The sequence below is a fragment of the Myotis yumanensis genome, unplaced genomic scaffold (assembly GCF_028538775.1).
Source record: "Myotis yumanensis isolate MYYU_CA2020_CCGP unplaced genomic scaffold, mMyoYum1.0.hap1 SCAF_2, whole genome shotgun sequence".
Lineage (NCBI taxonomy): Eukaryota > Metazoa > Chordata > Mammalia > Chiroptera > Vespertilionidae > Myotis > Myotis yumanensis.
The window spans coordinates 35,964,137-35,980,869 of record NW_027223753.1 but is presented as its reverse complement, the minus strand read 5'-3'; the positions used below and the strand labels follow the sequence as shown (position 1 = coordinate 35,980,869).

General features: G+C 34.0%; 1 protein-coding gene and 1 pseudogene across 7 annotated transcripts in view; both read right to left on the bottom strand.

The window, feature by feature from the left end:
• The window catches only part of OSBPL9 (oxysterol binding protein like 9), a 130,325-nt gene that overhangs the window by 33,502 nt on the left and 80,090 nt on the right, over positions 1-16,733 (bottom strand). For 3 of the 7 annotated variants that reach the window (XM_070405105.1, XM_070405109.1, XM_070405110.1), the window contains 4 exons: positions 4,556-4,651; positions 3,501-3,548; positions 2,474-2,503; positions 1,689-1,739 (listed from right to left, as the gene is read on the bottom strand). In XM_070405105.1, the coding sequence (XP_070261206.1) occupies positions 1,689-1,739; positions 2,474-2,503; positions 3,501-3,548; positions 4,556-4,651 (225 nt within the window). Of the gene's footprint in view, positions 1-1,688; positions 1,740-2,473; positions 2,504-3,500; positions 3,549-4,555; positions 4,652-9,578; positions 9,663-16,733 lie in introns of all 7 variants that reach the window. The other 4 variants (XM_070405103.1, XM_070405106.1, XM_070405104.1 and 1 more) reach the window with 2 other exon arrangements.
• LOC139004474 (U4 spliceosomal RNA) lies at positions 6,651-6,800 on the bottom strand (annotated as a pseudogene).

Sequence of the window (16,733 nt, the reverse complement as noted above, 5' to 3'; positions counted from 1 at the left end):
ACCCAGAACATGTGCCCTGACCACAGAATTGAACCATGACCTCCTGGTTCTTAGGTCGACACTCAACCACTGAGCTACACAGGCAGGGCTCACTTAATCTTGATGAAGAGCTGGTCAAGTCCCCAACTGTAGGAACCTCCCAGATTATCTCTGCTTTGCTCTCTCCTCCTGCCCCTCACTTCCTCTGCAGTTCCCTATGAGAGGTCACTAGCCGTCTCTATTGGTATAAAGGAAGAAATAAGTCTTCTGAGTTAACACAGCCCACCTGAAAATCCCACTAAACGAGTGGTGCCCAGGCTTTGCTGCATAGCAAAATCTTCCAGAAATTTTAAATTCCCAATGCCCAGGTGATATCCCATACCAATGATAACAGGATAGAGAGGGGGAGCCAGGTATCAGAACTGTTAAAGATGCCCAGGGTGATTCCAATGGGCAGCAAAAAGTTTGGAAACCAATGCACTAATAATCATTTAGAATTTCTAAGATGAAAGAACCAAAACTGGTAGGAGCTTAAACTTCTACCCATAGCATGTTGCCTCTAAGTAGCTAATACTAAACTGACCCAGAACAATAAAAGTATCAAATCAGCTATCTTCTTACATCCCTTTAGGGTCTCAGATGGTAATATTTCAAACTAGCTGATTCCAACATTTTATTATCCTACTAGAATAGTCCTCCAAAGTGGCTATATCAATTTATATTTCCATTAGTATTAGATGGAAGTTCTCCCATTTTTACCAACATGTGACAATATCATTTAAAATTTTATGCCCTCCTAAAATTATTTAACAGACACTTATTTAGGACTTGTTGTATACCAGCTATAAGAGCATTACAAATGCTAATTCATTTAAGTCTCACACCATCAGTAAGGGTACAGGTACTATTATTATCCACATTTTATAAAGGAGACCAAAGTACAGAGAGGATGAATAAACTTGCTCACATGGTGAAGCAAGGATTCAAACCCAGACAGTCTGGCTCCAGAATCCATGCACCTAAAGATAATATAATGCTGCTTCTCATTATTATTTTAAAACCCCATATCTTAATCAGTTTAACTAATCAGATTTACCCAGATTAATTCATAAGGCACAACAGAAATGTGGCTAAACAAACAAACAAAAAAAAATCACACATATAGTAAAAAAACTAAACCATATAACAATGAAAAATTATGTATTAGAAAAATTCATTCAAAATTCACAATATGTGGCAGGCAACAGTTCTAGGCACTGGAGTGGCATTATGGATAATACAGTGGTAGTATAGACAATAATTCAAAGTATATTTTATTTCATGAATACAGAACAGCAATTTTAAATAGTGGTTCATTAACGTAGTTTAGTACCAGAAAGAAATCTGTAACACAATTTTTAAAGATATATCTTGATTATACTCTTCATTATAAATGAGAAAAAGACATCTACTGAAATTTAATTCCTTTTCTTGTTAAGAAAAACATTTTTGTTGAAGGTTTTGCAAACTATGTCCCCATTTCAAGCAGGCACATGCTGATAGGTAACATCCAAACACAATAGTTGTTCAACAGTACCAAGAACCCCACGATACAATTTACTGGAGAAAGGTACACATTTTAGAACTGAGGTTTTGGCTTTTAAAGAAAAATATAATTACAATTATTAAATGTCATTAAAACAAAGTAATCAAAAGTAAAATTTACTTACTTTAGCAATCTGCAGCAACACAATGCAGTGTTTAATTGATTCTACCATGCTCTATAAAAACAAAACACTAATTTTAGGTTCTTGCCCTGGATAAAATGGTCATATGGTGTTAAAGCTCAATATATAAAAATGAGTTCAAATATACAGTGTTTAGGTCTATACTACAAAAGAAACACCCTCTCTGCATATCCAGTGGGCTTTAAATATGGTGAGTGTCAAATGAAGTTATTATTAGCAATTCTACGAATTGTTAAGGAATGCCAAAAAATGTTAATCTCTAGACCGAATAATATCTACATGATCTTCAACAGCTGGCAACCCACCATAAATTTCTACAACGTCCATTCAAGACTTTTATGGAATTATGGAGAGTAAAGGATCCTATCAAAATATTGGTGAACGTGGAATACTATTTTGCCCGTTTTTAAATGCAGCCCATTAGTAGCCCATTATATAATGTCAGAAACCCAGGACATTAGAAAACTTGAATTACAATATATTTTAATTTATAAAAGAGAATACACGCTGTGGATAGATGACACCTTTTATCCAAGGATCTCAAATAGACAAGACCAGAAAAAGATAAAATGGCACACAAAGTCAATTTCAATTAGAGGAACTATTCATTTAAATTCCTTTAGAAAACAATACAGTTATTAAAATACCCTTGTAAAAACTCATAAAATTAAATTGCCCTTATTAATAATAGGAGCAGCTTAAAATACAAATACCATTTTAAAGTACTTTCTAACACAAAGGCAGAATTTATGAAACATATAACTTACATTTGTTGTCTCTTTGAGAGTTTCAATCTTCTGTGAAAAATAATAAGTTTAAACAGAAATCATCAGAAGCACAAAGAGGAATTATTGTTTTTTACTGGTTAGTCATTTAAAGAATTTTACCAAAATGTACTCATTACTCTGAGTGCAGGCAGGCTGGGAAGGGAGTACTTTTGGTTATACTTCATGTCTTAATTTATTTTAATTTAAATCAAATATTTAGATTAAAAATTCAGACATTTTATGAATTATATCCTCAAATAAAATTCATGTGATTCCATTAATAACTTGTAAAAACAATATAAAACATTTTTATTCCTTACCTAAAATAAGTTTTTTCTATAGATTCACTTTGTGATTTTAAAATACTAATTTTAGAATCACCTTAAATTTTGCTAAGTTGTTTAAAAATGACATGGTACTAAATTCAAAAACTATGACTGGAAAGTGAGTTAAACATGAAATGCTACTATAACCAAGTGTAAAAGAGCCAAATGCAAGACTATGGTCAACAGAAGTGGAAAAAAATAAAGTTGCATTAGGAAAATTAGTCATAGATAGAAAAAAATGAAAATTAAAAAAAGAAAATAATATTCAAACTATAAAGTAGCTGTCAGAAATTCAAGGGAGGACAGTGGCAGAATTCAGAACTAAAATTAAAGCAACACTTGTTTACTCATGTGTGGCTTGTTTATTCTGAAAATTCTTGCAGGTTGGTTTATTAATTTGAAATGATCATGTGTAAATTTAATAACTTTCTACCTTCAACATGATACCTGAAAAGGAAAAAACTTACTCCTAGGAAGGTGGTACTTATAAAAAGGGTATCATATTAAAATTTTGTGCATTGCCCTTTTGTTTAGTTATGAAACCATAACAAAAATTCACCACAAAACTCCCCTTGAAGTCTATGTCGCAGTAGTAGTATAATTATAATAGGTCAATAACAGTCAATAACACTGAGGTCCTTCTGTTATTTCTCCAAAAGGCTCTTGAATTTAAAAAATTTTAAGTCAAAACATGAAGTTACCTTTCTCTGTTCATCATCTTTGCAGTTTTGAAGTTTGTCATCAAAAAGCTACAGGATTAAAAAAAATGATTATAGAATCAAGCCACATTACTACATTGTGCACATTTACTACACAAAGCAAAGCAAAGTTTAGTTCTTACGCATACTTCTCCCAGGGGTGATTTATATGTATTTTCAAGATAACGTATCTTGTTTTCAAGGCATTGTACCAAGTCAAATTCTATTGAATTATTTTAAATGGTCAGGAATAATTACACTGGTGAGATCACAAGTAAAACATGTGACTTTTAAGAGCTTTAAATAATAATTCAAACCTAAGTTTTTTCTACTTTGTCATTCAAGTTTATCAAGTTTATCTTCCCAGAACCTATGGTTGTAATTAATTTTAAAGTCGAAACTGAAGAAGACAATTTCAATAATAAAGGAAGTAGAGAATCACCTCTCCCAATCCCCAAGTCCCCAGATGGAAAAAGCAGGGCCTACCCTAGCCGGTTTGGCTCAATGGATAGAGTGTCAGTCTGTGGGCGGAAAGGTCCCAAGTTCCATTCCGGTCAAGGGCACATGCCTGCGTTGCAGGCTCAATCAATCTCTAGCCATGGTCGGGGCACATGCAGGAGGCAATCAATCGATGTTTCTCTCTCTCCATTTCTCCCCCATATACCTCAGGTGAGGATAAAAAAAAAAAAAGCAAAAAGCAAGGCCTTAGAAATAGAGCCACTTAAAGTTTACCACTTTCATAGAATTTTTAAACAGAATGTGAAGCTAATCTTGTCTTGCTTTCTTCTAATTACGTCTAGATATTTACCTTTTTATATTTACCTTTTTAATGACCAAAAAAGTACATTATGTACATATACTATTTACCAATATTATTAGAGATAAAGATCTTTGAAATTAAGTCACCAATATCTTTTAATAAATCAGCTTTAAAAATTAGTGAAGAACCACATAAGGGTTGTAAATTAATATCAAATCAATAACTGTTTTTACTCAAAATCAAGCTCAATTAACATTTGCTACTTTAGATAAATTCAATATATAAACAAATGCTATACCTTTAACTGTTCTATCAAAATTTGCAGGTAAGCATCAGCCTCTGTAAGTTTCTTATCAAAGTCTTGGACACTCGGAACAAATCCTGAATCCAGACCCTAGAGAAAAAGAAAATTTACAATAAATCTAGCAATACCCGAGCAACACTTAATAGTACAAAAGATACTTCATCATTCATACATGGCATTATAATTTTTAAAATAAATACAGTACTTTTACACAAATAAGAGGTCTGTTTAAATTATTTAAATTCTCCAAGGACGATGATACATCAATCTCCTCATGAACTTCTTCCCTTGTCATCAATTAACATGTGCTGGTGCTCAAATTCGGATTCACCTTGCTATTCAGAATCACTTTCTTTTCTCCCAAAAAGCCCCATAAAAGCTCCCAGTCACCACCAGACCAACAGTAATTCAGCTAAAGGAACATACACAAAACAACCTACATTACCTATTTTCCCTCTACTATTTGTTCAGTCCATCCCTCCAGTCCTTTAATTTTAACTTCATATTCTCACTACTTAGTTCTCCAGATCCTTAACCCACCTCATTAGCTGTCTTCCTCCTCCTCCCTTACTAAAAGAAAAAAATAACCTAAGAATTCTTACTTTGTCTAAGAAGAGTACCGTAAGTGAAAGTGACAACACTTCTGTCTTAATCAAGTTCCCTCCTCACTTTCACCCTTGGCATAAACACTACACTCTGGACAAGGCGTAAATGTTTACTTATTTAGAGGAGCCACTTATTTCTCAGTTTAACGTCTGGCATTTGCATGTCCTACTTTTTGTACTCTAAAATTTGTAAGTTCCAAGAGCATGGGATTCCTATTTTTTAACTCTACTTACTCAAAAGAAACTTTTGAGTTCTTAATCATCTCTTACATGAAAAACACATCAATCCTGGGTGTAAAAGACAAAACGTTGGAGGCTGAACAAGACTATTAGCTTGTCATATTTGCATGCTCAGATGTCATGCAGTCAAATTGGGAAATAAGGGTCTGGAACCACTAATGTCACATTCCCACCCAGCCACAAAACTGTAAATGGGTGAAAAATAGTTCAACATACTATATACTTGACTCTCACTTGTCATATCTTCCCCGCCTTTGGCCAACATATACTGATCATTTTCACATTCCCCATTTTGGTAAACTGAGGTCAGAATTCACTTTTTATTACACTAATTCCTCATCTTTGTGTAAGACTTTAAACGTGACTGAAGCACTTCCACAGTCATTATCTTAAACACCAGATTGAGATGGTATAGTATTATGGAAACACCAATGGGTTGGCAAACCTGGTTTCTAATTGCAGCTCAGTTACTAACAGATATTGTGTCTCTCTAAGCCGCTGTTTTCTTACCTAACAAATATAGGCGTCCTCTCCTACTAATATTAATGTGGCAGCTACTACCTCTACTAAGAACATATAGTTACTAACACTATCAATTACTACTATTAGTATTGTTGCTCTTCCTAAACTAAAATTTAAATTCTGAATCAAAACAATAAAAACATAAGTCCTGTTTAGACCATGAGAAAATCAATGCATTTCTTTTTAAAATTCAAAGGCAATAAACTGCCTACATTTTTACATGTTTGTAAAGAAACTCCTTGAAATTAGTATTGGAAAACCTCTTCCCAATGAGAGATGTCATGTATAAAAACAAAATATAAGGAAAAAATCATAAAACTATGTATGCCAAATCCAGATATATTTATAAAAGTGTGGCTAAATAGCTTCATTTTAAAAGGTAACTCAAAAAACTTCCTATTAGAAACATTTATTATGTGCAGTAGGATAATAACAGATGTGGAAAGAAGGATAAATCCGTCACACTTCAGAGTTACTATTGTACTATTCTTAGAAAGGAGTAATTTATTTCCACATTACTGTACCTCCCCCCCCCCCCCACCCGCTCCAAAAAATAAAAATTAGAAGGACTGCTTGGCTTGGTTTATGTTTTGTTTCAAAAAGCAATATAATATTATCAATAATTTAATTATAAAACCCATTTAAAATCAGCTAAATACATTGTTCTTGCTAAATATCAAAAAGGTCAATGGCACATTCAAAAATGAATAAAAGGTGAAGCATCTTGGAAAGAGAGAAAGTGATTTCTAAGAATTTTCCCTCTTCTGAATCCACTTAGAACTACCATTGTTTTTTTTGTTTTTTTTTCCAATTAGCAATAATCGCGCCTCGGATAAACCTCATTGGCTACGATACTGCCACTGTGCAAAGCTAGAACTACCATTGTAAAATCTAATAAACCTACGCTTTTGAACAATCCTTATCCACTAAAAGTCTCTAGTCAATACATAGAAACAAATTAGATTTAAATTACTGAGATTTAAACCCACATGAATTAATTCTTCAAAAACAACCCTCTAGTCATAGGAACTTCACCTTGGCTCTTTTCTCAGTCCTGCCTCTAGTCTTCCACAACATTCCTATACCGTTAGAATAAACTCCACATGGCACAACATTCAAGTCAAAGATCTACTCAGCAACCCATCTTTCTGTATGAAAGGTATGACAGAAGGTTTATTACAACAGTTATTAGCTTAAAATCCCAGAACTGGCCTAAACTCCCCTGCACAGTCATCCATAAATCTTTGGTGTACCTTAAAAACAAAATCTACATATACAGTTGCCCATCTGCAACCAATAAAACAACATTTACAAATTTATCAGTAACACAGACAAGGAATTGATAGTAATTTTCTCAAATCTAGAAAAATGCACTAGAAGAAATATAACTTTTCACTATAAATTGACTTACAGTACATAGAATCAAAGCCACCTAATCCAACCTTCCACTCATAGAAGTGACTTTTATAGTATCTTTGAAAGTCATTTAATCTTTGCTTGAGTATCTAAAGAAGGAACTTATTACCGCCTAACAAACTTTTTCATAAGAATTCCCTAAAGTCACTAACTATTCCTCTTTCGATTCAACATTTACAATGTAAGATACAACACTTATTTATATCCTCTTTAATGGAGTTTTGTTTTAAAACCGATCATAAAAAACAGAATATAGTCCTTTATTATGTTAAGGTTGGTCTGTCTTTGAAAATAACTTAGAACATGGCAGACCCTTTAAGACAGTGTGACTTCATATTTCAAATTAATTAAACAACCTATATTTTAAATAAATCTCAATCTGCAGATTGAGAATCAAGCAGATGTACTTTCTAGTACTCTACTCACCTTATCTAACATCTATCACATTTTATCATAATTAAATATTTAAATAATTGACTTATCAAAAGGATAAGCTCCGTAAGAGCGGGAACTGTGCCATTCAACATTATACCCTCCAGGACTAGCTCAGTGCTGAATGACTGTTGTGGCACTGACTACAGCCATGTGGCAACTGCTGGTGCCAGGGGACCCATCTCCTTCATGACCTCTCCTTAGCCTTTCTGTTCTCGCTCCCCTTCCCTTTTCCAACTTCCTCCCTCTCTTCTCCATATCTTTCTTTTCTTCTCATTTATCTATGTCCTTCAATACTGACTGAAGTGGTTCTGTAGCACTTCTGGCACTTGGGACCCAAGAGGTTGCTGCTCCCCAACTTATCATATTGATGAGCCATAGTTCTGTCTTGATTTCTGAATTCATTTACAGTTTAAATTACATACAACCATTATAGATAATTAAAGATGAAATGTCCTGTGATGTAAAAGAAGTTAAATTAGAAAAACTGCAATAGAAATCAAATCTAAATCTAAGCATTAAATGAGAACTCTATGCAAAGAAAAAATATTACTTATGTATAGTAATTCTTAAAAAATAGACTATTTGTAAGAATACTTGGCTAATAAAGAAACCTAAAATACATATATATAAAAGTCAAGAAGAGTAATATATGATTTTTATATCAGGATCCATGTAATTAATTTAAAATATATACACAGAGGCACACATCTGGCCCAACTGAAGGGAAATTTTAAAAATAATATCAAGACTAGGAGAATATCATACGGCCTCAAAACTGTATAAAAGTACTCCCTATTATTTTTCTAATACGTATGGTGAGCAGTATCACTTTTCTCAGAAGACACTTCTCAAAGCTAACAAATGTCGGCAAAATTAAATGAATTCCTATTGATAACTTGGAACATTAAACACTATTTATACTTTATACATACACATAACTGAATACATCACCCCCATTAAAAAAAAAAAGGGTATTGAAAGGTATGTCCTTAAAAGTGAAGTACATATTAATTGTAGCTGCTTTGGGGAGACTCTCTTATTAAAACTAAAACAGTACAGGAGGCAATTTTTGAGATGAAATAAGAACTGTTAATGTAATTCCTAATGACAGAGGAAGAGTAATGAACAGTGGAGGGACAGGTGATAAAAGGTGGTTTAAGGTCTTCTGAGGTCAGAATCAGGAAATAAGAAACTTATCGGTAATATGAGGAACTGAGGAGAATAGCACAAGGAGAACGGCTATAGCTGAATAATAACATTATAAAAAAAGAAATTCACAAATGAGTAATTACTTTCACATATCAAATCTTATTTCACAGCAAAACTAAGGACTAAGTACCCTGGCTATATCCAGTGCTTTCTCTTATACAGGACAAAACTGTTATTCAGTAAAAATATCTTGCAAAAAGAGAAAACGAAAATATATTAGAAATCGAGACAATATTCCATGTCAGTTTCATAGAAAAGTTCAGAATAACACAGAATAAATTATCAGTAGAACTGTAAAAGGAAATAACAGCTGAAAATTTTAACAAAGGAAAAACACTCCCCTCCCTTGCCCCAATAAAAATAAGTCTCCCAGTGAAAAATAAATGGCATGAATCCAGACAAAAGCAGATGATTGTTAAAAATTAGCAAAGCACAAAGCGTATAATTAAAATAATGAAAACTTTGCAGAAATGTCGTTTTGATTAAAATATGAGAGTATTTGGAAAGTTAATGTTCACAATGAGCAATTTCAGGTGACATGCATCACAGATACACTTTCATCCAATGAAAGAAGTATAGCGTATACTTACAATTGAATCACTTACAATTATTTTTGAAAATTCAAGAACTGGAGAGATACCAGAAGACTGGAAAAAAGCAAGTGTGGTACTGATCTTCCATAAAGGTAAGGAAAAAAGAGAATAGAAAGTTACCATGCTGTGAGTCTGACATCAATAATTAAGTAAAGGAATAATAAGAGAAAAATCTGTAATTATACAGAGGAAAAGTAGATACATGAACAGCAAATGGCAAGTTAAAAAAAAAAAAAAGAATGCCAAACTTAATGGCTTTCTGTTCCTTAGAAATTTGCTAACAAATTAAGGTTTTTTGAGAAAAGACACTGTTTTGTCTTCTTACCAAATGATTTAGAATCTGGCTTAATGATGAAAAAAAAGCATATTAAAGAAACCAGAAATAGTAATAAAACCATGATTCTATGTGGAGAATGCTAATCTATAATTTCCTTAGATTGAAAATTTAGAAACATTTATAATCCCTGATGTCTGTTGTTTATCCACTTCAGCTAAGGAAAGAACAGGATTTAGAGGTATAGAGAAGTTCTAAGAGTAAGAATTGCTCCCTATTTTTAATCCTAAACAATACCCAGCTATTGATTCATTTGGAGTTGAGATTATCAATTTTAAAATGTCTATAAAATTGAGGCTATTATCAAATTCCTCCACTGTATCTTCAGGAAGATATTTTCCACTTAAATCAATGTTCTGATAAGCTAAGGCTCCAAATTAATAGCTTCATTTTTATGAACGTGGAAGCTATAGCTTTCTTAACAACAACTGCTAGGTACCCCAAGAATGGCCTAAAAGTAGGGTCTTTTTTCATAGTTCTGATTCTCTATGGATGCATAATAGATATTAAAATATTTTTAAATATAAATATAAATATAAATATAAATATAAATTGTATTTAATAGTCCTTTAAAAAAATGAACAGTAAGTTAACTTTGAAGAAGAAAATAGTAATCAAAAAGGTATGAACAACAGACAAAACAGTGATAAAATATAGTCTTGGACACACACAAAAAATTCCATATGAGATGTTCAGAAAAGTATTGGGTATTATGCCTGAATCAGAAAAGGTAAATAGCACTGAATTATTACCTTGGTAACAGAGGCAAATGATATTAAGAAAGCCTTTTCTCATAAAATAATCTGATTTTTGAAAATACATTAGTTCTTTGAAAAGCAGAATCACTTTTATCTTTTTAAAAAATATATATTTTATTGAAATTTTACAGAGAGGAAGGGAGAGGGATAGAGAGTTAGAAACATTGATGAGAGAGAAACATCAATCAGCTGCCTCCTGCACACCCCCCACTGGGGATGTGCCCGCAACCAAGGTACATGGTACATGCCCTTGACCGGAATCGAACCTGGGACCTTTCAGTCCGCAGGCCGACGCTCTATCCACTGAGCCAAACCGGTTAGGGCACTTTTATCTTTTTTACATAGAAAATAGCTTATGCATTATATGCACAACAATTAATATGCATATTGAGTTTCTGTTTAAAAAATACCACAAAACAAATCTGAATTGCTCATATAGTTAGGACAAAAAGGACTGCTTTGCCAAAGAGGAATGTGTTACAGACTCCATTGCCAAAATTCATGCACTTTAATCACAACTTTCTGCACAACTGCTTATTCTTTATGATCTCTTCATCTAACACTGACACCATTCTGTGACTTATAGAACAAACCACTAATATTGATTCCATAAAGTGATTTGGAGACTCACCCACACAAAAAAGGTTTGTAATTAGTACCATCTTACTCTATTTAAATCACTGATAACTTGTCCATCCAAAAGTCTCCCCAAATTTATTTAATAAAGCCATATAAAAAGTTATTGTTAAAACTATATAAAACAAAAACTTGGTTTATAAATAAGATGACCAAATATCCTAGTTTGTATGAAATAGTCCCTGTTTCTGCCTGTTGTCTCAGCAAAATTATTAGCAACCTCCTTACTCTAAAAAGTGCCCCAGTTTGACCATTATTAAGGTTTCTCTCTATATAATGTATGTAACTAGCATTTTAGAGATATAAAGGTCTAGAAAGCATTAAATTGCTTAAGAGGTTTCAGAAAGTAGCAAATTACTTAAAATTAAACATAAGTTTATAGACTCTGAATGTACAAAGCAAACAACAGAAACAAAAGAGACACCTGAATTCAAGTCAATTATTATTAACTTAGTCCTTACCTTATGCTAGATAAGTGGAGACATGAGTAATAGAGAAGTTACATTTAAAAAAACTATTTTATTCACAGACACACACTGAAATAAAATACATGAAGCATATATATTACTCCTGGGGAGTGGGATTGAGGGAACGGGGGAACTTGAGACAGTTCTTTACTTTATACATTCATGTTGTCTGATGTTTTTATAAGTATGCATTTATTTTAATTCAAAAGCTTTATGTAAAAAATATTCTGAAACTGCACAGATGATAAATATTTTTAAAATTTTGTTTAACTTTCAGCTTCCAAAATTATCTGCATTATTCTTTTAACATTATCTACAAATTCTAAAGTGTCTTAAGAAAGTAAATTTGGCAATGCTCAAGCTGCTCAGATCCACCTTTCCAAGCAAAATAAAATGTAGCATAATGAATTTATAACATCATTTATAGATAAAGCACAAACTAGCAAAAAAGCATTTAAAAATTAACCATCACCACTATCCTAGAATAAATGCTGAGAATGATAGCCAGTAAAACAAAGCAGAATACCTAATTTCCCCCCCACACACACACATCCTTCCTGCTAATAACATGATCATGACTCAACATTCAAAAAGCAAATTAATAAAAAACAAAAATACCTCCTACATAATTCCCAACAAAGCACTGTCTGACCATGTGATATTGGCAATCAGTCAAAGCTTTTCTTTTCACACATTAGTTGGTCAGGCTACCAGGAATGTCTTAAAAGTCAGAGGGTAAGTCATTCCAGGATTTAAATGAGCTCTGACCAGCATGTCTTACCAGCATGAGATGGAAAAAAATACATTATTCCCCTCTCCAACCTCAGATTACTGCCGATCATTCAGCTTAACAGCATTTTGGAAAGCAAAAAGTCTCAGTATTTATAGGAATCCACCAAAAAACCCCAAATGTTTTAGGTAAGTTTCCTGAAAATTTGCTCTATGAATAACTAGAAGAAATTCACATTAAACACATAAATCCTTAAACTGAGAGTCTTAGTAGTTCAAGTTTGGAAATAACTGCAAAATTCTCATTCATAACATAATCCTTGTTGAAAATCTAATTATGTTTTAAAAAATAAAACCTCATATATCCCTCTAACAAAACTGGATCTCTCTGTATAGAAAAATATCACAGAGAAAAGTAACACCCAAGGGAGCAAATGATACACTAATCAGACCAAGGGACACTCAATCCTAAAAGGCTTTTACCTCACGCAAACCAACCAAACAAAACAGCAAAAACAATAACCATGAAATAAAAAGAATAAATTCTATAACTGGTCTGGCATTTACCCTTTAAAAATTATATATGCCAAAACAGTTTTTATATATCTGATTTTAGCTTCCAGTAAATATCAAACGGAAGGAAACAGGTTCAGTTATTGCTAAAGCTGTTTAAAGTGTAATACAAATTACCCTGATTTATTTTGATAGATGTCAGAAATATATCAAGATGGTCTAAAATACGACCAGAATATATGCCCATGAATACAGGACTTGTTTTGTTCTCTACTGTATCCCCCTGACTAGTGCTTGGCTTGTAGCAAATACTCAACAAAAATGTTAAAAGTGAATGAAATAGGCCCGCCTCCCGTGGAAGCAGCGTGGCTCCTGCGGAAGCGGCAGGTGGCCTACTGAGCGCAGTATCACATGATGGGCTACTAGTTAGAGGAGATAAACATCTATCTACAAATAACTGATCCAAGCATGATAAGTGTTATGAGAAAGGTGCTAAGAGATACCAAGGAGAACGTTAAAGGGGATGAGTTAGGTTTCACAGAGGTCATCTTTCTTGAATTCAGGATTTGGACAGAGACGGGGAGGGGGAAAGTATTATAGCAGTGGGCCCCACTGGAAACAGCATAATGAGATGGGATGTCTGAACTTCTATTTAATGTAACTAGAGAGATGAGGGTAGGGTTAAGGAAACTAACAATGCATGCTGAAGTACTTGGAAATGAGGAAAGGCAGGGAAGCCTTCATCGTCCTAAACTGAAGGAAGAAGGAAGGGAACAATGTTAACCATGGACCAATCAAAGGAGAAGCTACTCAAAGGACACTCTAGTTGTAGGAAAGAGCCACTGCTAGAAAAGCATCAAATCAGAAAAGGAGCAAGAAGATTAAATACCCGCAGAGTTTCTCTCTTCAATCCTCCGTTGCTGCTTCCCATCGGCTAACCCTAGCCAGAAGCCAGAGGATAAAGGATGCCAGGTGACACAGGCTGTAAAGGTCAGCCTCCTGAAGCTGAGAGCAAAGAAAGGCAGAGAATGAATCTGCAGGAAAATGGAGAACAACCAGAAAAGGCAGGTATACTCACAGACGCAGGGCTAGAATAAGCACAAAGGGAGGCCGGAAAGCAGGATGATGCCAAAATGAGAAATAATATTCTTGGAGAAGTACAAGATGATATTTTTCAGATATAGATGCTGAAACCAAAATTAGCAGCTAACCTGGAAAAATTACTGGAGTTGGGGGAATAAAGCAAGCCATGGATGGAGAGCAACACCAGAGGAGCGCCTTGGTTCTCTAAAAAATAAAAGAGCAAGAATCATAGGGCTCTAGTCCTAGCTGTTCTAGTCTCTAATTGTGTGACCTTGGGCAAATCACTTGGCTTCTCTAAGTCTATTTCCTCCACTATAAAAACAGGTAGAAGTTGAATTAAAATTCCAAGATCTCTTCCAGTTTCAGGATTCTATGAAGTCAGTATCTCCAGGTAAACAAGGTTTGTAAATACCTCACCATATTGGAAAAACCTGGGGTCCACTTACTTTTTTTAAAAAGTTCATTTCATTTAAGTAAAGGCAATAAGAACTTATAGGTTCCAACTGCAGCCAAGTCCTCCATGGTATGACAAAAAATGTTCAAACAATAATAAACTCTATCACTTAGTGTAACCTTAAAACTGAGTGAGAAAGACTTAATGCAACCAGATTTTAAAACACACCCTGGAATACAGAGAATGCAAAGAAACAACTGAGTAAGCAGAATAACTTGGTTCAATGGCACATTTTGGAAAAAATAAATTAAGTCGCTCAGTCAATAGAGCAAAGAAGCAAAGTTCGTAATTGTGTCTCCTGAAATAAATGAACTCCAATGTAGAAAGGACAAGTCTGGGTCAGTCTTTCTCCCTGACCCCCTCTCTCTCACATGTGCAGGCACACACACTCAGCAACCACTACTATTCCTTCGTGATACAAATATTCATTGAATATCTGTTATGTGCCAGGTACTATCATCACTTTCAAAGGACATCTTTAAGGACACTACAGATAATAGCAAATCTAATTAATCATTACCTAATCTTCTGAAATAAGCTCAAATTTCACCCCTTCCAATTAGTCTCCCCTACTTCTCCAGTTAGCAACAAACTTTTTTTCCTATGATACTATCACAGAATCAATTTGTGCCAGCACTGCTATTAGCATTCTTTCAACTATATTAGAGGGCATATAAACTGAGGGGGTGGGCAGCTTAGCTGGGAATCTGCTCACCATTTATAACATAGTTTTTAAACATTTTCTCCAATCTTGTCTCTCAGGTGCTGCAGCCACTAGGGAGCTTGGTGACTTAGGAAACATCTTTTTTTTTTTTAAATATATTTTTATTGATTTCAGAGAAGAAGGGAGAGGAAGGGTGACTTAGGAAACATTTCTAACTTACAGGCATAAACCTAATTCTAGTACAACTGAGCCAAAGGTTTGCACACTGAGGAAATAAAGTTACATATTTTGATCATTTAAAAAGCACTGAGCACTATGTGCCAAGCACTGGACTAAGGACAAAGGCCATGGGGATACAAAGAGGAATAAGGACCTCTGGTCCCTAGGAGATTGGAGTGTAAGTATCAGATATGTGAACAAAAAATGTAGAATGCAATCTACTGAAGGATGTAATATGGAGATATGAGTAAGTGCTGTTGTAGCACACAAAGGTCAAGAGTAATTCTAACTTGCTCTGCCTGACAAAAAAAAAGAAAAAGTAACACACAAGCTGTGTGTTAAAGGAAGAACTGGAGATTTTATCACTTGACATAATTCTGTGCAATTATAATTCTAAGCAGAAGGGAAAGGCTGTGAAAAGACAAAAGAGCTATGAAAGGCTTTGGCATGTTCTAAACGATTAACAGTTCACAGTGCTAGAGTAGATGTCTTGGGTAGAGTACCTGCAGCCGAGTCCAGACTCGAGAGAGAAAATTAGAACTAGGTTGAGAAGGGCCTTGAAGGACATGCCACACAGCTGGACTTTGGCAAGAGAAACCCAAAACATTGTTAAGCACAAGAGTGATTCAACTGGATATGATTTTGGATAAAGAGTATGAGGAGAGGGAGTCTAGTGACTTGAGAGACCAGTTAGGAGATTTGGCAAAAGTCTAGGTAAAAAAAAAAAAGTTTTGCTGAAGTCTAGGTGATAGATGATGAGGGCTTGAATTAAAGTATATCATATGGGGAAAAAAAGAGACCAAATCCAAGAGATATTAGTAAGGCAAATTTAAAAGGATCTAGAGATGGACATGGAAAATAAGGGAGATGAAAAATAGCTTTAAATTGCCTGTGTGTAGTGGAACTTTTAGAAACAGATACTTGGCTTAGCTGTATTTTCAGCCTAAGAACTATTCCTTCAAATGTAATCTTTGTTTAAATATTTACTGAAAAATCTTCCTAAATATAATTTTAGGCTAAGTATATTACAATAATCATAAAAACTGTCTTCTTCTATAGAATCCCCATAAATATCAGTTAGTTTAGATACTAATAGAACTTGACATATCTCCAGGGACATTCTAGAATTTGCTTTTTAGAATACAAGTCTGATATCCTCTTTCTCAAGCAATAGACTGCAAACCACACAACAGCCAGATTTTCCAATCAACAGAATGTGTTAGTATCACAATGCTCTTTCCTGGCTAAACTAAATTTACATTGTACTAAATTCTCTGCTGATCTTCATTTCAATT